We start from the raw sequence: 24,371 nt of genomic DNA on the forward strand, positions 1-24,371 counted from the left end.
ATTAGTGGAGTAGATAGAAAGAAATAAAGGCGTTCTTAGCTCAACATGCTTTCTTCCACAAAGAAAAAAGTATTAGTGGGGTAGATAGATTGGAATAAAGGTGTTCTTAGCTCGACATGCTTTCTTCCACTACAACCATGATGGTTTAATTATTAGATCGATTCACTAATTTTATTTCTTCAAAATTTATCATCACTTGCACTAATTATTCTATACCGTACCAAGTAAAGCAAAAAAAAAAAAAAGTGAAGAGTCTTGCAATTCTAATTCCATATCTGTTCCGTTTCACTTTCTATATTTTATGTTATTACTTTAGTGTACTTTAATTCTTCATCTTATTTTCGCTTTATTTGCATTAAAATATGCTTTTTGGATAATCTTATCATAATTCATGTACTACTACCTTTTAATGTTAATTGTTTATCTCACTTACATTGATTTCCATTTTGGAACTAAAAAAGAGTTTATTTTTCCGCTTTTCAAATAAATAAAAAAATCATAATAATGTAGACATTGTTTCCAATAAGAAAAGTCTGGATGTTGTTGTATTTTTTCTCATTCTAAAGTAATATGCTTCAAAATTAATTTCTATCTCTTTTCATTGTAAGGCGCACTTTTTAGTGAAATATGTCAGCTCTTATAAAGTTATACTGTTTCATAACATAGGACTATTTGTTCAAGTAGTACTTACTTTAATTTAGTTTGAAATAGTTATGTTCTTTGAAAAGACTCGAATCCAGCGAGGTGGCAATCTGCTGTAGTACTGAAAATGCAGTTTCTACTAGTCAAGCCCATTGGTGGCCAAAGATGGAAAACTAGTCAACCCCACTATATTTGCATGCACCGACAAACAACAAATGAACACGTAACACAGTTATTACATAAACATTCTGACAAATTATTAGAGAATGAGGCAAACCAAACATTCTATCTAGAGCTAATACCACTAAAAATCTCAAATTGATACATTCATGCCACATTTACCTCAAACTAATTTTTGTGTCACAAAAGCTTCCAAACTAGTACACATGTGCAATTAGGGGTGAGCATGGTCCAGGTTGGGCCGATCCACCTCCTAACCCTAGGACCAACTCACACAGTGCTAGTCCTCAATTTTTGAGACCGAGGACTAATCCTATTGAGCTTGGGACCGAGGACCGGACCGACCCAATGGGCTCGGTCCCGTTCCAGGGTCAACCCAAGACCAACCAATAATTTTTTATTTCATTTTTTGTACTCCTTAAAAAAGCGATTGAGGACCGGACTGACCCAATGGATTCGGTTCGGTTTTACGATCAACCTAGGATCAACCAGTAATTTTTTATTTCATTTTTTGTACTCCTTGAAAGAGCAACCAAGGACTGTACCGACCAAATGGGTTCGATGATAAGTGAGGTCAACTAAGGAAGACAAGCGGTGAGGGTCAAGTGGGGTAAGCGTTGAACAGAATGAGCATCGAATGTCAAGTAGGGAGCAACAAGCCAAGCGAGAATCAAGCGACGAGCGGCACGAGTGATCCAAAGCGAGCGAGGCGAGTGTCGAGTGGCGATCTTTCGATTTTGGCAAATTGAAGACTAAGAGGACAAATGAGATAGAAGAGAATGAATACTAGAGGAGGAGGATGCCATAAGGTGCCTTTTTGGACGCTGTGAGGATTCTTCACAAAAACATTTTCCTCATTCGTAAATTATAACTATTGACGTCATAAAAGACATTAAAAACCTAAGTTATTAAAGAATAATGTAAAATTACTTGAACTTCTCACTAAAGAGTTGTTGAATGTTGTTAACGCCGTTTATTTAAAATTTTCTCTATATTAAAAAATTATAAATAATATATATATATATATATAGTCAGGTTGGTCGGTTGTTGGACCGACCGAATTCTCAAGACCGAGGACCGACCCGCACAGTGCTGGTCTAGGACCAAAAACCGACCCAGTCTCCCTGGGAATCAGACCAGGACCAGCAGGGTTGGGCCGGTCCAGAGTTGGTCCAAGGTTGACCCTAGACTGATGCTCACCCCTACGTGCAATATTTACCTTAAACTAATTTTTACGTCAAAAAAATCTCAAATTAGAGCACTCGCGCTATATTTACCCCAAACTGATCTTAAATTTTTGTAAATTTAGGATTTTTTGGGCGTAAATATGGCATAGGTGCACCGGGTTAGAATAAATGTGATATAAATATACTAGTTTGGGATAAATGTGGAACGAGTATACCAGTTCGACATTTTTTGTGACATAAAAATTGGTTTGTGATACATGTGGCACGGATGTATCAATTCGAGTTTTTATGACATAAAAATTATTTTAAGGTAAATGTGGTGCAGGTGTGTTAGTTTGGTGTTTTGTTTTTGGTATTAATCCTTATATTTATTTTTACTCAAGAGGCCAATAATGAATTCATAGGAGATAGATAATCATACTATCAAACATATATACCACAATTTAATTGCCCTTTGTTCATCATTCATTTTCCCATGTGACGACGTGGTAGATACTAATGAGTTCCTTTTTTCTTTTGCAGGTTATGATCATATCATTTGACATTAATTTCTCCACAGCTCACTAATGCAATAATCGTATGACATTAATTTGTTCATTAATTATGCACATTGCAAATAGAAGATTATTAGACAAAGAGGTCATATGATGTTTTTGAAATCTATAATCTGCAATTTACTACCTAATATCTTGTCTATAAAAGCTATTCTTGAATTAATATTAAAGAATAATTAAATGAGTTTATTGGCAACATTAAAGAACCAAGACCATCCAACACCTACAAGGCAAGTAGAGATAAATGATTAAAATAGAAAAAAATATGCAACCTAAGTAATTAAAGTACAACATAAAATGGAAACCTCACAACAAGGAGGAAAAACATGCTTTAGGAACCGAAAGTATCCAACACCAAAAAAGGGAGCAAAGATTCCTCTAATATATAAGGATTTCTTTTAAGTTTTATCTTTCCTTTACTAATACAAGACTGCATATTCATATTTCACTCATGTTTATTGTACGTATTATTATATTTAGATTCTAACATAACACAAGAATGCGTATTCAACATAGGCACGTGCATTTTTTCTATTCATCAAGAATATATATTTTTTTAAAAGAAAGTATTTAAATAACTATTTCTAGCTTTTGAAGGCTTTGGAGTGCTTCACAGAAATTAAGTTACCCACTCCTGAAAGTAAAGGGTAAACATATTTGATTGAAGTTAAGAAATAAACAAAGTCCTTAATTAACTAATTAATATCTGGACTATTAACTCCTATGGTCAGCCTTATCTTAAACACTAAGGTAATTGCTCAAAACCCCCTTGAACTTTAGCTCCCTTGCACAAGAACTCGCACTTTGAAAATATCATCTTACCCTCCTAAACTTTGGTACTGTAGCACAGTAGCATGCAAACACTTTTAAAAAGTTATACATTACTTCCCAAACTTTCAATTTTGTTTCAGCCATTACCTTTTCCATTTGTATGAACATGAAATGTTAATTGAAAATGGACTAACTCATTTTGAATAGAGCAACATCTATTATATGGTTCATGGAAGTAAGAAAGTAGAGAATGATGCATGGTTGATAAAATTATTTAAGAAATTTCGGTCAGGAAAATCGAGTCACCATTTCAAGTAACACTAAAGTGCTACACAGACTGAAAAACTAGTGGATGTAACATGAATCATAGTCTTTTGGGTGAGCGTAGGTGGGTTAGTCTTTTAACTTTTCAAACTTTGAGGGCTTTTGTGCGATGGTGCGGAAGTTCAATAAGGCAATTATTGCTAAACAAACATCATGACATCAAAATAAACACATATCCGATTACATAATACCCAACACTTAATTATATAATAAGAAATAGGTTCAAAAACTATGATTTATAATACTTTTATTTGCGTATGTTTTTATACATAAAAACATTTCAAATAAAAAAAAGAACTAACACTAATGTATGTGAAATTAGTTAAGGATCATCTTTGATAAATTTTCGTTGTTCAATTAAAAAAATATATTTTTTGTTGATGTAAAACTCTAAAAAATATTTAACTTTTTACAATTTGTGTAGTTTAACTGAATTAGAGCATTATACTAAAATGAGAACAAATCAATTTTCAAACCCTTGCATACAAACATGTCTAAAGTATATTGATAAAGAAAACATCGCACCTTGTTTGATGTATCCAAAAAAATCTTCTCCTTATAACGCTTCAACGAGATTTTACATGGGTAGATCCAAGTGCAATTGATGAAGTCTCCACACCCTCGAATTTCTATGAGGCAGTCATCTGGAATATTCGTGCAAGATGCGTGAATCAACCTTCTCAATGATGTGCACTCTGTGACGTTTAAGGATTTCAAAGATTCTAGCTTGTTTAGGCCCTCAACATTAGTAAGTACATGGCAACTTGTGATTCGTAAATTCTCCAAGTTCTTCAAGTATGATAACCCATCTATTCTTCTCAAGGATTTGCACTCATCAACGTAGAAGTATTTTAATGATTTCAAAAGACCCACAACTTGTATCTCAACTAGCTCTGGGCAAGACGACACCATCACATTCCGTAGCTCTACTAATTCCAAAGGAATGGATAATATCTGAAACAGTTTACAACATCTAACATGTAAGTTCTTCAGTTGGGGAAGCCCATCAAGTGGAATGTCTTCCACTTTACAATTCAAGAAATGTAAAGTCGACAAATTTCCCAATCTTAAGCAGGAGGAAAGTAGCTCCGTTCGCTTGATGTTAAGGCATTCTAAATCTAATGACCTTAGAGAGGATGGAAGCTGCATCAGGGTTTCTAGGTCTAGGCAACACAAAGTGAGCACTTCCAGATGAGAGAGAGAAGCCAACTCAGGAGGTACAGGGACATTTAGCAGCTGTAAATGCAAATTTTTCAATCTAGATAACCTCCCTAACTGCCTTAAGTTGTATCTTGTGATTAGGTTTGATTTCCTTGTACCCTTGGAGCCATCACTCAGTAGCAGTTCAACCAAATTAGTAAGATTAGACAAATTAGGGACTGAGAGCAAGGATTTAGATTCAAGACGTAGACAGGTCAAACTTGTGGGAAGTTCTGGCAACCTATAAATCTCATGACAACCTGATAAGTTTAGCATTTGAAGATGATGAAGACTATTGATTGTCCTTGGAATTCTGCAAGTACCGGTGCATTCTAAATTTAGGATTCTTAAAGATGACATTTCTCCAATCCCATAAGGAATTTCACCTTTCAATTCATTACGTTGAGATAGATCCAGCTCTTCAAGATTTTCCAACATGCTAATGGCACTAGGTAATTGCCAAACATCATCACTTCTCACACGAGGAAACATTTTTGAGAAACGCAATATGCGTAATGATTTTAACTTTCCAATGGAGTTGGGAAGTTTCCTCAAATCCGTTTCACTCAGAAAAAAAGACTCAAGTTTCACTAGTCCTTCAATGGAGTTTGGGAGTTTGACAATGCTCGTATAAGATAAGTCTAACTCTACCAATGAGGTTAAATTCCCAAGTGAACTTGGAAGTTGTCTCAAGTAAAGACATCCCTGCAATGAGAAGCGCTTAAGTTTTACTAGAGCCCCCACTTCTTCAGGCAAGTTGATAAGATGCCCGCACCATTTAATTTCTAAATGACTCAATAACTGTAGATCTCCAATGAACCTTTCGATTCTCTTTAGCCAGTAGCAGCGTGCAAGAGTCAACCTCTCCAAATCCAAGCATTTAGAAAAGTCTGGAATTGTTGTTAGGTAACTACATTCGGTTAGAGATAAAACTTTCAAATTTCGTGCCCCCTGAAAAAATGAATGGCAAGTGTAAGAACCATTGCATTGAACACATTGGGAGTCTGAGACTAATAGACTAGAATTAAAACATGTCATTTACCTTGATCAAATCCCATGCTTTTGAATCATCCAAGAAGACATTCTTGCCAAGTTTAAAAACAACCAGATGATCCAAATGCATATTGTCTACCCTAAAATCCATAAAAGGAGGTTGCCAAGAAATCCATTTCAACTTTGAACGACACTTTGCAAAGTCCCCAACATAGGTTCCATTATGTAATTTGAGGAATCTCAGGTTTTGCAACCTTTCAAACTCTTCATTTGTAATCTCAATGGAGCCATCCGAACCATCTAACTCAAGCGCTTGAACTTTGTCCTTCCTCTACAAGTTAAATTTGGCAATGATAAACTTGTCAACTTCAACCACTATGTTTTACAACTCTAATGGGTAGGAAAAAAATGATAAAGATCCTAAACAAAAAAGGAATCCTTAATTAGCAAGATATACCATATAAAAATGGAATGTTTTTTACTTACCTCTTGAGTTCTTATGATTTCGAGGGCCTCTTTTGCAATCCACAACCTACTTTGCCTTCCAAGGTCACTGGGACTTTCTTGATGGACAATATGCCTTCCTAGATCTATTAACTGATCATGCATCCAGAACTTATCAGTGTCCAATGTCTTTATCAAGCACCTACTAGTAAGGACATCAATTCCTCTTTCGGGATAAAAATGACAACTTGCCCACATGTAAATTGCATCAGTCTTCTTCTCATTGAAAATGAAGCATGCTATATCGAGAAAAATTTGTTTTTGATATTCGTCTAGGCCATCATAGCTAATTCTCAACTTCTTTAGAATCTCTTCCTCAGGTATATTCATTAACCTGACCAAGGTCTCTTCCCAGAATGCTTTGCTTTTTTGATTCAATAACGAACCTATCACTTCGATAGCCAAAGGAAGCCCTCCCATTCTTGAGACAATTTCATTTGAAAGCCCATGATAATCATCCAAAGGAAGGTCTCTACCAAAGGCAAGCCGACAAAAAAGCTGAAGTGCAACACCATAGTCCATCCTTAACATCTCATACGGTAGAATTTCGCCTTTGAATCCCTCAACTTGCAAAATAGAGGTGTTTCTCGTTGTAATAATTAGCCTAGATCCCAAATGTAGTGAAAATTTTCCCGTTAGTTTTTTAATGTGCTCTTTATTATCAACATCATCCAGAACAAGAAGGACCTTCTTAGTGTTAAGTATTTCTCCAATCCTCCTCATTCCTTGTTCACTATCCTTGACTCCATTTTCATATAAAGAGCCAACAACGTCAGTTAGTAATTTCTTCTGCAACTGGACTATGCCCTCCTTAGACGACGAGCTTTCTCGAATGTCTTCAAGGAAGCTGCAACACTTTCCAAATTGGGAAGACAATTGATTGAAGATGACCTTGGCAATAGTTGTTTTACCGATACCACCCATTCCGTAAATTCCGATGAGCCGCACATCACGATGGTTGACATCTAATAATTCCGTCAAGTCTTTTACCCGATCATCAAGTCCAAGTAAATGTTCAGTCACTGATTTTTGTTTTATCTGCAGCTTCTCCAAAACCTTTTCAACAACCAATTTAATGATCACTGCTTGACTGCCATGGACAAAGGTGTTCATTAGCTTACTATATTAATCTCATAACCTTGCATCACAAATGGAATTGTCAAAATCTTAACTTGAAAAGATTGAAGTACATAATGAACAATGTCTAAATACACTGAATAATCTGTATTGGCTAATTTAGTGGAATTTTTTTCTTTTGGGTCATAATTTAGTGGAATTCAAGTGGTATGTTTTTCATATATGATCACATAAATTTCTAAAGGCTATAGTGTTAGTTTGCATGATGGCCAAATTTCCCATGTAGCTAGGATACCGAGCATATTTCGGCATTTATAGCTAAGCCTAGAAAAAATTCCAGCATTTGTATTGGGACAATTTTTTTAATCAAGATAGTGTAAACAATTCAACGTCATCCATTGAAAACTGCAATTTGATGAATAAAAATACAATCCCAAAATCTGCAACTATTTCCCTGGGCTAGAAGGATAGCCATCGTAAGTCATCTACGGATCTGATCATGTCGAGTATAATGGCATTTAAAGTGCTGTGTCACGTTACAATTTGTTCAAAATTGAAAATCAAGAGACCTGACTCCCACGGGGTTAACTTGCTGGTTAAGGAGTGAAGAAATGTGTGTGGATTCGGTGCAAAATATGGGTTTGATTCTCCACACCATCAGGTGGAAACATTCCTATGCTTGGCCCACCCAACTGGGTTTTTGGTTTGCACCTTTCCCGGTCCATAGAGTTAGTAAGATAAGTCGTAGTTTCGGAATTTACTCATTTAAGGTGTTCTTCCTTGTCAATATAGAAACACAATGAAGAGGCCCTGTCAATTTTCTTTCCAATAATTCTTTATCTTTTGGTTAAAAACCCAAGATTCTCAAGCGGCATGTTGAGCACCCACATGCTATCATAAAGCATGGTAGGTGTTAATTCACCGTATGTTAGATTTACATATATCAATTGATAGCCAAATTATGTGCTATTATTGATGAATGATGATAAACATATTAATTTGTTAGTACAAATGCCATTTGATGATCTCCAAAACAAGATACAAATTTTATGCGGGCCCACTGACTGCTACGTTGCGCCCCAACTTATCTATAGCTTATTTTTCGACCAATGTGGCCCAATATTCATTTCCATCTTTATTACTTATGATTAGATTAGGTGGGTGATTACTATATCAAGGTTTTTTTAGTTTGCCTAAGATAACCCTGAAGAAGGTGAAAAGGAAAATAATGAGAAATTGCAAAATCCATTTTCCACGCATATCAACTTGCATCTCCACATTTCATAATTGAGTCCTCAATTTTCATTTTGTTATTTCAAATTGCATCTGTCGCCCTGACTTATTAATGCAATTGCCATTTTCTCATCAAAATTACCCTCATCACTCTACTTGTCCGGTGCTTGTACGGACACGAAGTTCCAGCTCCTCCTACGCTATGAGTCCCTTCCCTCTGTCTCTCATTCAGAGGCCTCCGCACTTCGGCCAGGCCAGATAGAGGTTGCTCGGCCTCGATTTGGACCTCCCACGAGGTCTATAGAGCTCAAGGCCCCACGACGACGGCCCTGTCATTCTTTATGTTCTCCAGATGCTCTCGCTTCTATCCAATATTTAGACATTATTTTTCTTCACGGAATCTTAGTTTTCTTGGGTAATTTGTGTTTCTTGAGGATGTAAATGTATATTTTGGTGAATTTTTTTGTCTGAAGATGCAAATGTATATTTTGATTAGTAAGGATGCATATTAAATTGAAGTGATTGATATCGTAGTAGAAAATTTTAGGAAAGATGTGCAAGCAGAGGATGTAAATTCAAAGAAGAGCAGCAATTGCATGTAGTTTTCAATATTTTCTGTTAAAAAAAATGAAAGAAATCATTTGACACGGCAATGTTGTATCCCCTAAACAAAAAAGAAGAGAAATACGTAGGGATCGTAAAAGAGTTTTACCTTTGGTCCTTCTTGACGTTCCAACCCTTTATTTCATCTACCTCCTCAAGAGCCTTTCTCCAGTCCTTGACTTCATCTGGAAACTTGTTTGCATGTTCCAGCAAAGCAACACTATATAATGGAGTTTTAAGTTTAACATCCTCAGGTTCCACGTCGAGAAAAATGGGAAGGATACCTTTTTTACCCTTTGAGTTAAGCACGTTGTCTACTATGTGCGCAAGTTCACGGAGGCACCATTTACTGGAAGCATAAGTCCGAGAGAAGATGGGTATGTAGAGTAAGGAGTTGTTGATAGCACGTAGAAGGTTCCCACCAATCACTTCGCCGACGCGGAGTTCATCTTCATCCCTGAATACGCGGATCCCAGCATCTACCAAGCCGTGGTAGAGAAAGTCGGTGAAAAAATAACGGGTGTCGGGTCCTCTGAAACTCAGGAACACTTGGTACTCACCTCTCAATGCCCGTGCAGCATCGCTACTCATTTCGACCTCTAGGTTTGCCATGGCTAGAAAGATTCTTCCAGATCTCTCTCTCTCTAAGGAAAAAGGTTGTGTGGCTTTAGCTAAGAACTGAGCTGGGATTTTCAATATGAACTGGCCAAGTGAATAAGTCACCCCACACCAGCAAAAAAAGTGAAGATGACCAAGACTAACTTGGTCTTTGTTGGTCTGCTCACCGTACAATCAAAGTAGCTTTATCAATTACGTGATGCACGACATGAAAATGATGAAATAATTTCTTCAGTGGAAGTATGACATGAAATGCAGTAAGATAATGTAATAATAAAATGAGAGATGAATATGATAGTTCGTATCAGTTCGTATCATACAACTCTCGTTGGCGCTCTTAATCATTCTTTAGCTCCTGCTGGTGGCGAACATTTATGACCCAGATGTTGAGGAGCGATTCAATTATGAGTTAAGGGAACAAAGAGAAGTATAAGGAGTCAAGTTATACTAAGCCCAATTTCGATATAGAGCTTATCCAGTTGAACTTCACGTGAAAGTTGTGTGACCATGTCAATTAGAGTAAGGAAATGATTCCACGAGCTGTTTGAGTTAAAAGCTGAAATAAAAGCTGAAACGATTAAAAGAATTAGATTAAATCATGAATGAAGGGACAGTCATTGCAAGACAGATGATTGAGTTGGGAGTTACTGAAATCATCGAATGGTGGAACGGTTGAGAGGGGGATCACGTATGAATTTCAATAACCATGGAAGGAAATCCCAGGAGTATAAATAGAAAGAACGCATAGAAAGAGGCGACGCCCAAGCTTGTGCCAAAAGTCTGCCTTATTTTCCTCCGAAGCATTTTCCTTTCGAACCAAACGTCTTCCAATTTCAATTTTCGTTTTAAAGTTTGTTATTCTCCATGGGCATTGTGAATATTATTGTAGCTTTCATTTCAATGTCACCATTTAAGTATCAATGAATTTGTAACTTGTGTTGACAACTAAATTTTTGCTCAATGACTTTTCATTCATTTCATAAGTATTAGAGATCAAATCCGCCTACAATGACGGAATCTAACCTCTAAACAAAAATATCCATGCTATATAGCATGGCACTCTCCTCCTTTATTGCATTTTTCTGCATTTAAATATTAGAGAAACTTTTTTTAGAATAGCATGTCCGCGCTGAACCTCTACTTAGGTAAGTTCACGAATTTTTCGTGAACCAGCCGAATGCGCGAGCTATACCCGTAAAAAAATCGACCTGCTGTGAGGGAATTACGTTGATGAATAAAAAGGAAGTGGAGAAGTGAGTGGAGCTGTCGAACCTTAGCTGAATTGACGGCCGAATGTGAGAGAGAAGGCTTCGGTCAAGGGAAAATGCAAAAAGGAAATGGGCAAGTTCGAGGCACGGAATGAACAAAAAGAAGAATAATTTATTGGAAAATATAAAGGTGCATGCTTTATTATTACTTGCATACAGCGCGGCCGCCAAAAGAGACCAAGGACAGGAGTTTCAACTTTTGTTTTTCTGGGACGTTTAATTGGCTGCAAAACTTCTTTTGGCAAGACATGGGATGAACGAGAGATTCCGTAGAGATTTGTGGTAAAAAGTAAGCCTAGTGGAGGAGACTCTATACTAACTCGCCTCTGCGAGATGCTCTCTACCGCTTGGTAGCGTCAACCCTCCTTTTTCAAACCCTAATCTACAGGTTTTGTCCCGATTCCTGTTCCTTTCCGTAGTTTCACCCTAAATCCTAATTTACAGGAGTTTGTCCCGATTCCCGTGTCCTTTCCATAGTGTTTTCTTCCTCCCAGCTTTCAAAAAAAAAAAAAAAAAAAAAAAAAATCACGAACAATATGTTGGAGCCCATTCTCAAAGATCTGGGGCCTGTTCGCATCCTTCAACCGGGATGACCATGGAGGGAAAAATTCACCAGGAAGAGTACTCCTTGTCGTTTTAAGCACCGATCTAAGTATCAGCCTCGCTTTTCCCGAAGTTCGGTGTATGGCAGATCCGTTTGGCGTGGCAGAAGGCCGGATCCAGACAAACTTGGAGCTGGTTGATGGTAAGTCTAGACCTGAGCCCTAAACAAGTTTCTAAAGATTAGTGCAAATGGAGAGTAAAGAAGAAAATGAAATGAGAGTGGCTGCTTTATGTAAAAGGCTTGGGCACTGTGGTCGAGGATGACGTAGTTGAAGTGTCGATGATATTCCCCAACGAAACGGGAGGAATGTAGACGTACTCTTTTGGAAAATTGTTCTCCAAACCAAATGTGAACTATCTTTTTGCTTTCATAACTACAATGAAGAAAGCATGGAAATCAGAAGGGGTTATCTGTTCATAGAAGGAACCAGGGCACTTTACATTTGTATTTCCAACGGAGGAGGAAAAACAGCGAGTAATGAGGAATTCACCTTGGTCATACTCAACTAATTTGCTTGTTCTACAGTAGTGTATCCCAGAAGTCCCTGAACATTGCTATGATTTTACTAAGGCCGCCTTCTGGGTACGCATTGGAGGAGTCCCCCCTGGTTGGAGAATAGATACAGTGTTCAATGACCTGGGGAAAAGGATAGGAAAAGTAATAGAAGTCCAACCGGATGCAACAGCAAATGCACGAACGGGGAGGTCGAGTCGAGTTGAGATTGACTTGGCTTTACCTTTGAAATCGGGAGCTATCCTTGATATCGGCAACAAATGGCTTTGGGTGGAGTTCAAATACGAGCGGCTCCCACATTATTGCTTCTCTTGTGGTAGAATCGGGCACTATGCAGCGATGTAGAAATACCATATGCGGTATCGCCTTGGGCAATGAATAAAAAAGGATCATATGGTCCCCGGTTGAAGGCTGAAACCGGTGATCACAGTCCATATTGGGACGCTTTCTACGGAAAAATGGAGGAGGAGCATGTAGTGCGGAAACTTGATGCAACCATCACTTAAAACGAATGAAGTGAACCCCATTGAGATTGATCCAGCCCCAAACATGCAAATAGTAGCCTGCACAAAAAGAGATCGAAAGCAGCTCGAACAAATGTTAACTTCAGAATCTGTATCTACGGCAGCACAAGACCGAGATCGAGGCAAACAGGTGATATGCCATGAAACTCAAAACCTTTTGCCTTTAAAAGTAGGAAAAAGCAGTAAGAAGACAATGAAAGTACAGAAGGCCAAAAAACAGAAATGTATGCCAGAAAAATCATCTCTCCTCCTAGATGAAGTAGACCTATTGGAGACTCCAGTGAATCTGATGCAAGATGACAAATCATGGGCTTTGGTGGCTAGCCCTAATAAGCCACCACAAAAACCATGAAAGTTGTGAGCTGGAATTGTCAGGGGCTGGGCAACCCCCTGACAATTCAGGAATTAAGAGCTTTAACAGCTCAGGAAAGGCCTAACTTACTCTTTCTCATGGAGACAAAAATAAAGCAACGATGGTAGAAAGGATACGTAGAAAACTCAAATTCCAGAAACTTTATTTGGTGGATCCAACAGGCATAGCAGGGGGATTGGCAATCATGTGGCAAGAGGAAATCGACTTGAAGGTGCAAGCAAGCTCAAAGCAATTTATAGATGTGCAGTGTATTGACCCTGATAGTAAACAAGGTATGCAGATTACCTTCGTCCACGCATCTACGAGTTTTGGAGAGCGTACGGCTTTATGGAAAGAGTTAGGAACCCTGAAACCTCCAGCTTCTCAACCATGGATCTGCATGGGAGATTTCAATGAGATACTATATGTTTGGGAGAAAGTTGGGAAAAAAGAAGCAAATAATAGACGAATCACAGCTTTCAGAAACATGATTAATGATCTATCTCTGATGGATGTCGATAGTCATGGATGCGCATACACATGGACAAATAAAAGAGAAGGGGCTGAATTAGTAAAGAAATGACTCGATCGAGTGCTTTGTTCCCTCGAATGGAGAGTTACCTTTCATGCAGCAGAAGTACAAGCCTTTCCAGCAATCGGTTCAGACCATAGCCCCCTAATCCTTCGAATGCACCCTGGAGTAAAGAAAAGGAAGAAACAGTTCAAACTGGAAGCTTTCTGGACAGAACATGCCGAGTATCACGAACTCATCCAGCAAGTATGGGCAGAAAAAACAATTCCAACCTCCCATTTTGCAGAGAAACTGTTGAGGACATCACAACAATTAATCAAATGGAGCAGAGAGAAGTTCACAAATGCTTATACACAAATCAAAAGCTTCACCAAACACTCACAGCACTAACGAATCAAACGCAGACAGCACACGACAAAGCAGAAGGAGCAGCAGATCATCAATCAAATCGATACATTGAGAAGGCAGGAAGAACAGTTTTGGGGAATGAGGTCACGCGTCAAATGGTTGCATTGGGGAGACCAAAACACTCGGTTTTTCCATGCTACAACAGTCAACAGGAGGCAACAAAATCGAATCACAATGCTGCAATTAGAGGATAAAAGTTGGTGTAGAGATCCCCAGATGTTACAGCAACATATTCAATCTTACTACGAGAACCTATACAAGACTGAAGGTTCCCGATACTACCAACCTATCCTATATCAATGCCCCTCCCCGATAACAGAGAATATTAATGATGAACTGGTGGCAGTACCTTCATTGGAAGAAATCCATGGTGCTGTTTTTCAACTGGGAGCTTTCAAGGCTCCTGGCCCTGATGGGTTCAATGGCTCCTTCTATCAACAATCTTGGGAAAGCATCAAAGATGATATGGCTCAACTTGTACAGGAGTTTTTCCAGAAGGGTGTCCTCGACAATCGACTAAATCAGACCCATATTGTGCTGATCCCAAAAGTTAAAAGCCCTGAAAATATCAGCCAATTCAGACCCATTAGCCTGTGCAACTTCAGCTATAAAGTCATCTAAAAAATATTGGCAAACAGACTTAAAAAGTGGCTGCCACTTATCATTGAACCAGAGCAGGGCGCTTTCGTTCCAGGAAGGCAAATTCAGGACAACATCTTCATTGTCCAGGAAGTTCTGCATCACCTGCGCACCACAAAAAACAGGAAAAAATATCAGGCTATTTTGAAGCTTGATATGCAGAAAGCATACGATAGAATAGAATGGGATTTTGTCGGGGATGTCATCTTGCAAATGGGGTTTCATGCCAAGTGGGTCTCCCTAATCATGCAATGCATATCTACAGTCACTTATAGTGTGAAAATCAATGGAGAACCTACCTCTTTTTCCATCCTTCGCGAGGCCTCGAGACAAGGTGACCCACTCTCACCTTATATATTCATTTTGATATCCAATGTGTTAACCTGGATGATGAAAAAAGCTTTAGCAGACGGAACACTCAAAGGCATACAGATAACCAGAAATTGTCCCAAACTATCACATCTAATGTTTGCCGATGATGCGATATTCTTTCTGGATGGAAACTTGACAGAGTGTCAGAATATTGCCCAAATACTCAGCCAATATTGCTACGCTACAGGACAGGCAATTAATCTAAATAAATCAGGGGTTGTTTTCAGTGGCAATTGTCCAGAAGCTTTGAAACACAACTTGGCAACACAATTGAGAGTACCTATTCTACAGAAAACAGGGAAGTACCTGGGTATACCTACTGAGTGGGGTCATTCCAAGAAAGAACTATTTGCGTGGATCCTGGCCAGAGTCAATGCAAAGTTAGCGGGTTGGAAGGAAAAATTATTGACAAAAGCAGGAAAGGAAGTGCTAATCAAGAGTGTTGTGCAATCTATACCTACCTACGCAATGTCTATCTTCAAGCTGCCAGTGTCCATCTGCAGAGCCATAGAACAACGCATTGCGTCATTTTGGTGGCAGAACGGAGATGCTAAGAGAGGGATGCATTGGAAAAGATGGGAAGTATTGAAAACTCGAAAAGATGAAGGCGGCCTCGGGTTCAAAGATCTGCTCACCTTTAATAGGGCCATGTTAGGCAAGCAAGTATGGCGACTTGCTACCTCTCCATCAGCTCTATGGAGCAAAGTGATGAAGGGATTTATTTCCCCCACGGTGACGTCTGGACAGCGTCAAAGGGACACCGACCCTCATGGGGTTGGCATAGTCTAATCCTTGGCAGAGACACCATAAAGGAAAACACGAAATGGTCAGTAGGAGATGGCAAATCTATTCGAATCAGAGAAGACATATGGCTCTCACAAGGGGTAATTGGCGGGGAAGTAAATCAATCAGAACCTAGTTTAGTATCGGAATTGATCAATGCAGAATCCAGAGAATGGAAGCAACAACTCATACATCAACTGTACGAAGAAAGAGTTGCAAAAGAAATTCTAGCAGTTCCCCTAAGCCATCAACCACAGCCAGACATGCTCATATGGACGGGAAACAGAACAGGACAATACTCCGTCAAAAGTGGATATAACAGAGCAATCATAAACACAAATAAAACAGATCACAACCGTCCCTCATGCTCATATCAACCACCTCGCACCTTATGGACGCAAATCTGGAGTCTTGACGTGCCACCAAAGGTCCGATCTTTCCTCTGGAGTATATGTCCAAACGCCCTCCCAACGCGTGAAAACCTATACACAAGGAAAATAGTCAGCGATCCTCTCTGTCCGTTCTGCAGTAAAAGACCAGAAACCATAGAGCATCTTCTGTTTTTATGCAAATGGACCAAGAAAATCTGGGAAGACCCGGCTTTTATCACAATCAGACCAACACACAACATTAACCGAACAGATCAGTGGCTGGTTAACGCTTTCCGAAAAGATCAAGACTCACCTGAACCAGAACTTACGGGTATGGTCTTGTGGAACATCTGGAAGATGAGAAATTGCTGGATCTTTCGACATCAAGCACCCAGACCAGCAGATCTGGTGATCACAGCACAAGACCAGCATCTTTCTTTCAGTAGAAGAAAATCAAATCGCAGCAAAAAGAAACCCTACCGAGACAAACCCGCTCACTGGAAGCCTCCTGCAGGGAAGGATCTGAAACTCAACGTGGATGTGGCTTGGCGAGAAGGCGAATTCCTCTGCTCGGTTGCGGGCTTGATGCGCGATTCCGAAGGAAGAACCTTTAACGGCTTCGCGGCTACCGCTAGGGTTTCTTCTGCAAGTGAAGCTGAGGCGGAGGCGATTTTACACGGGATTAGGCGCATACACGAACTAAAGAAGCCGCACGTGGAGAACTCTGGAAGTCGAACTGCTAAGTGTTTCATTGAAAGTGACTGTTCCGGGATAGTTGAAATGGTGATGGGCCGGGCCGAACCTCCATGGAACCTAAAAGAAGTTGTCCAACGATGCAGGAATGGGCTAGCCCAAAACAAAAACATTACGGTTATCCATTGCCCACGACAAGCAAACGCCGCAGCGGATTGGATCGTCCGGAATCATCGTCTCAACACCCTACCATCTGATTGGCTGTTTTGTATTCCTTTTCCTCTCTGGAATATTTTGTGCACCGATCTTTCTCCATCGGTATTATGTAAGACTCCGAGTTAATCTTAGTAAATGTCAGTTCTTTTCGACCAAAAAAAAAAACGCGGGGGAAACTTTGGCATGTAGAATGAAAGAAAACACAGAGAAGAAACATGGGACGGGAAGGGGGCCTGGAAAAGACACAGGTATGGGGCTGGAACTTCAGGCTCGGTCAAAAAGAATAATTTACTCGCCGATAGCCAGGTGCATTACCACCACGACGAGGTCGTGTTGTCGTCTGCGTCTCTAACCAGGCCGTGAGTGGACTCATCCCCCGGGGCGTTTGCTGCCCAGTGAATCTACAGCACTTCTAACTCTTAGCTGCCACGCGCTAATTTTCTAGACCAGCCACCACGGCCGTGGTGATGGTCAAGACCCTGTTGCAGCAGAATCCCGCAGCTCTCATTTTGGTTCAAACTCGTTTGTCGCCCGCCGGATCGCCTTCCCTCGCTCATCTCATTTTGAGGACTCCTCCTTCAATCAATAAGCTGAGTCGAGCATTGCTCTGTTTTGTTTGATCAAGTGCGATTTCACTTTGTTTCCAATTTGTTAATGCTTCATGTTCAGATTAAGCTCGCTGCCAACCTTCTCAAAGGTTGGCCTAGAGTTGCGCTGTTGCCAAGTCGAGTTGAATCGAGTAGTTGCTCACCGTCGCTGTTGATTTTCCGAAACTCTCACTCAGAATTTTGTTATCCCCTCTCCCTTGCCCCTACGTGGGTGAAATTGACTCCGCTTCCCCTGATCGCTCTCATCTTACGAGGTCTTTGGGGGGTCCATTTGGTGTAGAGAACTCAGCGAAATCGGGGTCGTTTTATTTCTTTTTATTTTCACTGTTTACCTTGCGTTCTTTTATTTATTTTTTTCTTTTTTTGTATCACTTTTGCCATTTGCATGTCATTATGATACCTCAGTCATATATTTAGCATTTCATATTCATGATCGATTAGATTTTCACACATACCTTTGTCTGATCAGATAAAGTTTACTTCTTTTTTTAAGATAACTTTGATTTGGTAAATGCATTATCCTAAAAATATGATATTTTGGCACTTTAAGAAAGCATATTCTACACGTTCTGTCTTCGCATTCACATTTTAAGGGCGCTCATTATTTTTCTTGTCCCAGTTCACGGGGTCCTGCGTTGGGGCTTTAATAACAAGGCGATGTTCTATTTTACTTGATACGACTTCGGTTATTTCCTGTTCCTGCACTTTATTTAGTTGATTGCCAGTTTAATTAAATTTCGGTTTTGACCAACCTTGCATGATAACTTAGATTTATATGTTTCAACGAAAATCTAAAAGTTGGAAAGATTGCATGAAATGTGTTTTCTACATAAGAGAATATGTACCAAATTGGGTGTTAGATAAATATCTAGTGTGATCAAGTCACCGTGTCTTGAATAACTAGTTCGTAGAAAATCAGGTGAACTATCTTATTTTACTTGACATCTAATTGGCCCATAATAGATTAATAGCGATTTCTAAAGAGAAAACAAAGTTGCATAATTACTCAAGTGTAAACCAACTTCACGATCGTTAGGACTTGGAAGAGTCCGAGAGAAGCGCAAGCATCACCTTGTGAAAAAGGACCGTTTGCGTCCACTTTGTAATCCGTCTAAACCCCCTTGGGGCCTGCCTTGGGAGGGTCGTGACAACTGTGAGGATATTTCAATTTTAGGGAAGTTTATTTCTTAGTAATTTCATTTCATGTGTTTGCAGTTCAATTTTAATATCCGCATTCATCACCCAATTTTTTTTTTTTTTAATTTCGTTTGATTCCAACACTTTCCTTTCGATTTTCTTCAATTTCTATATCCACATTTTACTTTTCAAGCAATTTAATTTTGTCATTTAGATCGAAGTAACGTTTTCTATGTCACAGTTGGCGCTTAGGAGCTGGCACGCCTTTTACACACTTTCGCCCTCAATCCATCTTGAACAATTTGATGTTTGGAAATTTGATCACCTTGTGGTCGAGCCAAAATCAAAGAAATATTTTTGATTTGTTTTCCTAATTGCCTTTTTGGCATATTTATCTTAGATCGATTTAAATCCGCCTTCATATTAGACTTACAACTATTTTGAATATTGCGAAATCGCATGCGGTGGATAAAAAGTGTCACTCAGTTAATTCTCAACATCCATCCGTATAAGTAGATAGACAAAATACTGTTAACTAACACTTTTTATATTAGTGATTATTCGCTTAAATTAATTCAAATACGAAAAATAATATATTACAATATTGAAATAAAAATGTAGAAGGAAAATTATATTTTGCTGTGTGTTTTAGATTTCGAAAGAAAATCTCAAGACATGTGCATATTATAGCAAACTAGACATTTTATAGGTATCAAAAAGATATTCATAATTACTATCTATTTGCCCAACATTCCAATTGTTGGCATTTTAGAAAATAATTTCAGACAATTGTATGCAATGTAATAGCTTCCTAAATTGCAATAGCTAAAAATACATAGCATCAAATTGAAAATCCAAAGATTGGTTTCGATTTTTCTTGTCTTTTGATATAGATGCCATACATTAAGTACGATGAAAAAATATATATAAAGTACACACTTATGACTATGAAAAGCAATTCTACTTGCCAGTTTCGTAGCACTTTCCTCGAATGGTTTACCTAATGATGCATATCAATAACAACCCTCTTTACCGGAACAAATTCTTGGTTACACTCGGTACATGTGAAGCCTATTCGCATGCACCATCAGAGAAGATGAACTCTAGGACCCGTTTGATTTGATAGTGCATATGAGTTGGGCTCGCATGCATCAATGCAGCCGAGACTTGCTCCTCTATCTTTACCTTTGCTTTAGATAAAGTTTCTAAGAGTGCTTTTCAAGAGTGCAAATAATACGCAACTTTAGAGATAAAGAACCCAAGGCACAATTTTCACTTCCAAGAATCCTATGCTGAGATGATGAGACTACTTGTCACCCAAGCACCTTCTTGCAGTTTACACGAGAGGTTCATTTTTTTCCCCTCCATTATGCTCAATTTCTTCTGAGTTCATCATTTCGGAACATGCTAATAAATTCCAGTACTGTAATTAGGGGAGTTATTTCCAACGGGGAGAGTTTTTAGAATAAAAAAAAAAAAAGATGCATTTATTTCACTGGAAATCAATTATTTGGAAAAGCATTATCCTAAAAATAATTGTTTGATTCTGAGAAAAATTAGGCAATGGAAAAATTCCAAGAAAATTAGGCAATGGAAAATATTTTCGTTTTTATCCACAATATATGCATAAATATTTCGCTAACTTAACGTTACTTTTTTTTTTATAAGTGATACAACGATCAATTTTGAAAAAATGTTTTTCAATTAATTGATTTACAGGATACTAAATGCACCTTATATAAGAATGTAAAATTACCTACAAGTTTAATAAATGATGCTCATATGATGCACATCATCAAATAAATCATATTTCTTTCCGCTTGACAATTTATGTCCAAACTCACGGGTTCAGGGTTGCGTTTCCGATAGATATATCGCATTAATAATATTAAAAATCAAAAAATAAATTTACATAATCGGTATATTATATATATTATATGAGCAATCAAATAAGTTTTTGCATTTAACATCTAGTAGATAGACAAAATGCTGTTAACTAACACTTTTTATATCAGTGATTATTGGCTTAAATTAATTAAAATATGAAAAATAATATATTACAATATTGAAAAAAAAAATGTAGAAGGAAAATTATATTTTGCTGTGTGTTTTAGATTCTAAAAGAAAATCTCAAGACATGTACATATCATAGCAAACTAGACATTTTATAGGTATCAAAAGATATTCATAATTACTATATGTTTGCCCAACATTCCAATTGCAAACATTTACCTTCCATGCGCAATGGATCGGGACATTTGGCTTTTTAGAAAATAATTTCGGACAATTTTATGTAATGTAATAGCTTCCTAAATTGCCATAGCTAAAAATGCATAGCATCAAACCGAAAATCCAAACAATTCGATTTTTCTTATCTTTTTATATAAATTCCATACATTAAGTACGATCAATATATATATATATATATATATATATAATACGCACTTATAACTTGAAAAACAATTCTATTTGCCAATTTCACTACACTTTCCTTGGGTGGTTTACCTAATGATGCATATCAATAACAATCCTCTTTACTGGAATAAATTCTTGGTTGGTACATGTGAGGCCAATTAGCATGCACCGTCAGAGAAGATGAACTCTATGTAGGACCCGCTTGATTTGACATTGCATATGAGTTGGGCTCGCATGCACCAATGTAGCTGAGATTTGCTCCTCTATCTTTACATTTGCTTTAAATAAAGTCTCCAAGAGTGCTTTTCAATAGCGCAAATAATACGCAACTTTAGAGATAAAGAACCCAAGGCACAATTTTCACTTCCAAGAATCCTATGCTAAGATGATGAGACTTGTTGTCACTCAAGCAACTTCTTGCAGTTTGCATGGGAGGTTCATTTTTTTTTCCCTCCATTATGCTCAATTTCTTGAGTTCAGTATTCCGGAACATGCAAATAAATTTCAGTACTGTAATTAGGGGAGTTTATTTCCAATAGGGGAGTTTTTAGAATAAATAAAGATGCATCTATTTCACTGGAAATCAATGATTTGGAAAAGAATTATCCTAAAAAATTGTTTGATTGCCAAGAAAAATTAGGCAATGGAAAATATTTCGATTTTATCCACAATCTATGCATTAATATTTCGCTAACTTAACATTACTATTTTTATTTTTATAAGTGATACAAACGATCAATTTTGAAAAAATGTTTCTCAATTAATTGATTTACAGGATAATAAATGCACCTTATATAAGAATGTATAATTACCTGCAAGTTTAATAAATGATGCTCATATGATGCATATCATTGAATAAATTATGTTTCTTTTCACTTGACAATTTATGTCCAAACTCATAGATTCAAGGTATATATATATGTCTATCACAGTACTTGATATATTGATGGTTTTGATTCTTTTGGGGCATGTGATACGCCTGCTGCTAAAGGCAGTCGACAACCTCAGAATACTAGCAAGGGAGAGGAAATTTCTCCCTAAGCAAAATGGAGCTGCTATCACTATTTGTTACCTGTGGCCATCCGCACAATCAATGTTTACCAAGAAAGAGAACAGCTAGTCATAAAATGCATAGTGACAGTATGGCGGTAGCTGATGCAGTTGGTCCTAAAATTGCTCCTCTGATGACTCCTGTGGTTGTGGATGATTCCGTTCACGATTTTTAAAGCGCGCTGGAATCTTGAATTTTGTGAACCGCTTCTTGAGCTGAAAGTCGTGCCATTTCCTTAATTCCCTCCCTGAGCATGAAGCAACTCTAGTCGCGCCTCCTATATTTCTATTTGTAGGAACATTCTCTGTCTCTTGATCACCTTCGTATATTGTCTATGCAATCACCCAAAAACCTTATATAGTAAATAGGGGTGTGCAACTGGACCGAGTCAACCTGGTTCCGGATCAGCCCACCCGGAAAACAAGGTCGGGAACCGGTTCCGATTGAAACCGGTCCAGAACCGATTCCGAGGATTTCCCACCTGAGAACCGGATCGACCGGACCCCGGTTTAGGAACCGGTTGGAGAACCGGTTTGTAAGCCACCCCCAAAAACCAATACGCAAAACCCTAATCACTTTCTATCTTTACCTCATATGGCGGACTTCCCCGAGCTCGCAACCTCCGCCCGTCCGCCGATCTTGGTTCCGCTCGCCAACCTTGCTCCGAGCTTCCCTCCCGAAATCGCGAAGCCAACCCCGCCTCTGCCGCTCTCGTCGCACCCCTTGCGGTCGCACCACCGCCGCCGTTCCGCCGGTCATCTGAAGCTTCGCTCCACTGGTTTTGCCTACAAAACCGCTGACCCCCGCCGAGCTTGCACCCCAGCGCCGACGCCGCCTCTGTTCGATCTCGCCATTCCACCTGTTGCTGTTGCCTCACCGACGCCCCTAACCCACAGATCTTGCGTCCGCAAGCCCACCTTGTCGCATCTTGGAGCAACCCACAGTAGCCCTCCGCCAATCCTATTCTCATCGCGCGCTGTTTCCTGAGCTCCCCTACTGCCGATCTACCACCGCCCGAACAATGCCCCCCCGCTCTGCTCGCGATTTGGCCTAGCCCCCTCGCCGACGCCCGCTGAAGCCGCATCGATCCTTGCTGCCCTCACCAGCCGCAATACCAGAAGCCCGTCGAAGCGTTCTTTGTGCTAATCCGCGTCGACTCGACGTCGCCGCGTCCCGGCAAGCCCCTGCTGTGGCGCCTTGAGGGCGCTGCCCTCCCTTGTGAAGCCGTTGTTGCCCCTGCTGCTGGGTCCTCCTGTGCTCGACACCCGACAGATATGCTCCGACGCCCAACAGATATACTCCGAGCCTACTCCCGAGCGACGCCCCCGCCGCCGACAGCCTAGCTCCACCGCTATCCCTGTCCTCACCGCGCGATGACCCTGACGCTACTTCTGGTCTGCTCGCCGCCGGTCAGTGATGTTTGGTAATTAGAAATTATTAGATTCATTGATTAGTTATACGAATGAGCAATAATAGTCGCACTCTCATTCTTAAATATTTTACTTTTCGGTTTCACCAATGGATTCCAGTTTTAAAATGGTTGCGTTGTCTTTCACGTTCACCGATTGATTTTGTATTGATTATGAAACTGTTATGGTGTGTAAATCATTTACCTTTCGAGTTTCATCGATAGATTATACAACAATTATTAAGTTGGTTTTGCTAACTTGTTGTTGTCACAGTATTCATTAATCCTACCTGATAAGGAAGGAATTTCATTTTCAACTTCTTGGTCACGCACAACACAAGGAAGACGATACTTGTGCGGGTGGGTGTGTGTGTGAGAGAGGCAAGAGAGCGAAGGCTGTTTTGCTGGTTTTCTTCTTCAATATACTCTTATAAACCCAAACTCGACTCTTCCTTTTAATATTCAAGCAAAATTATATCTTAAAATGATCACTTGTCTCAACTATTAAACGTACAGCTTCGGCGAGTGACATTATTATTGGAAAATAAACTTTATTTTGTGGAAATTCTGATTTTGTGGTAAGTAAATAGA

At 39.0% G+C, this 24,371-nt stretch overlaps 2 protein-coding genes across 2 annotated transcripts; one reads left to right on the plus strand and one right to left on the minus strand.

Annotated features, from left to right (window-relative positions):
- Nucleotides 1-5,547: 5,547 nt before the first annotated feature.
- On the minus strand, nucleotides 5,548-9,880 carry LOC120292009 (TMV resistance protein N-like). Its single transcript, XM_039309851.1, has 6 exons — nucleotides 9,378-9,880; nucleotides 6,338-7,445; nucleotides 6,106-6,182; nucleotides 5,901-5,991; nucleotides 5,679-5,809; nucleotides 5,548-5,563 (listed from the first exon to the last, which is right to left on the minus strand). Exons 1-6 carry the CDS (start codon nucleotides 9,878-9,880, stop codon nucleotides 5,548-5,550), a joined length of 1,926 nt encoding a protein of 641 aa, XP_039165785.1.
- A 5,233-nt stretch (nucleotides 9,881-15,113) lies between these two features.
- Nucleotides 15,114-15,887, plus strand: LOC120292010. The gene has a single exon (XM_039309852.1). It carries the CDS (start codon nucleotides 15,114-15,116, stop codon nucleotides 15,885-15,887), a length of 774 nt encoding a protein of 257 aa, XP_039165786.1.
- The last annotated feature ends 8,484 nt before the right edge of the window (nucleotides 15,888-24,371 follow it).

Source organism: Eucalyptus grandis, chromosome 3, assembly GCF_016545825.1.
Source record: "Eucalyptus grandis isolate ANBG69807.140 chromosome 3, ASM1654582v1, whole genome shotgun sequence".
NCBI classification, from domain to species: domain Eukaryota; kingdom Viridiplantae; phylum Streptophyta; class Magnoliopsida; order Myrtales; family Myrtaceae; genus Eucalyptus; species Eucalyptus grandis.

Coding starts and splice junctions, on each gene's coding strand:
- LOC120292009 (XM_039309851.1), bottom strand. CDS start 9,880: ATGGCAAACCTAGAGGTCGAAATGAGTAGCGATGCTGCACGGGCATTG. Junction 7,446..9,377: donor AACGTCAAGAAGGACCAAAG/GTAAAACTCTTT, acceptor TGTCCATGGCAG/TCAAGCAGTGATCATTAAAT. Junction 5,810..5,900: donor AAGCATGGGATTTGATCAAG/GTAAATGACATG, acceptor TCATTTTTTCAG/GGGGCACGAAATTTGAAAGT.
- LOC120292010 (XM_039309852.1), top strand. CDS start 15,114: ATGATGAAAAAAGCTTTAGCAGACGGAACACTCAAAGGCATACAGATA.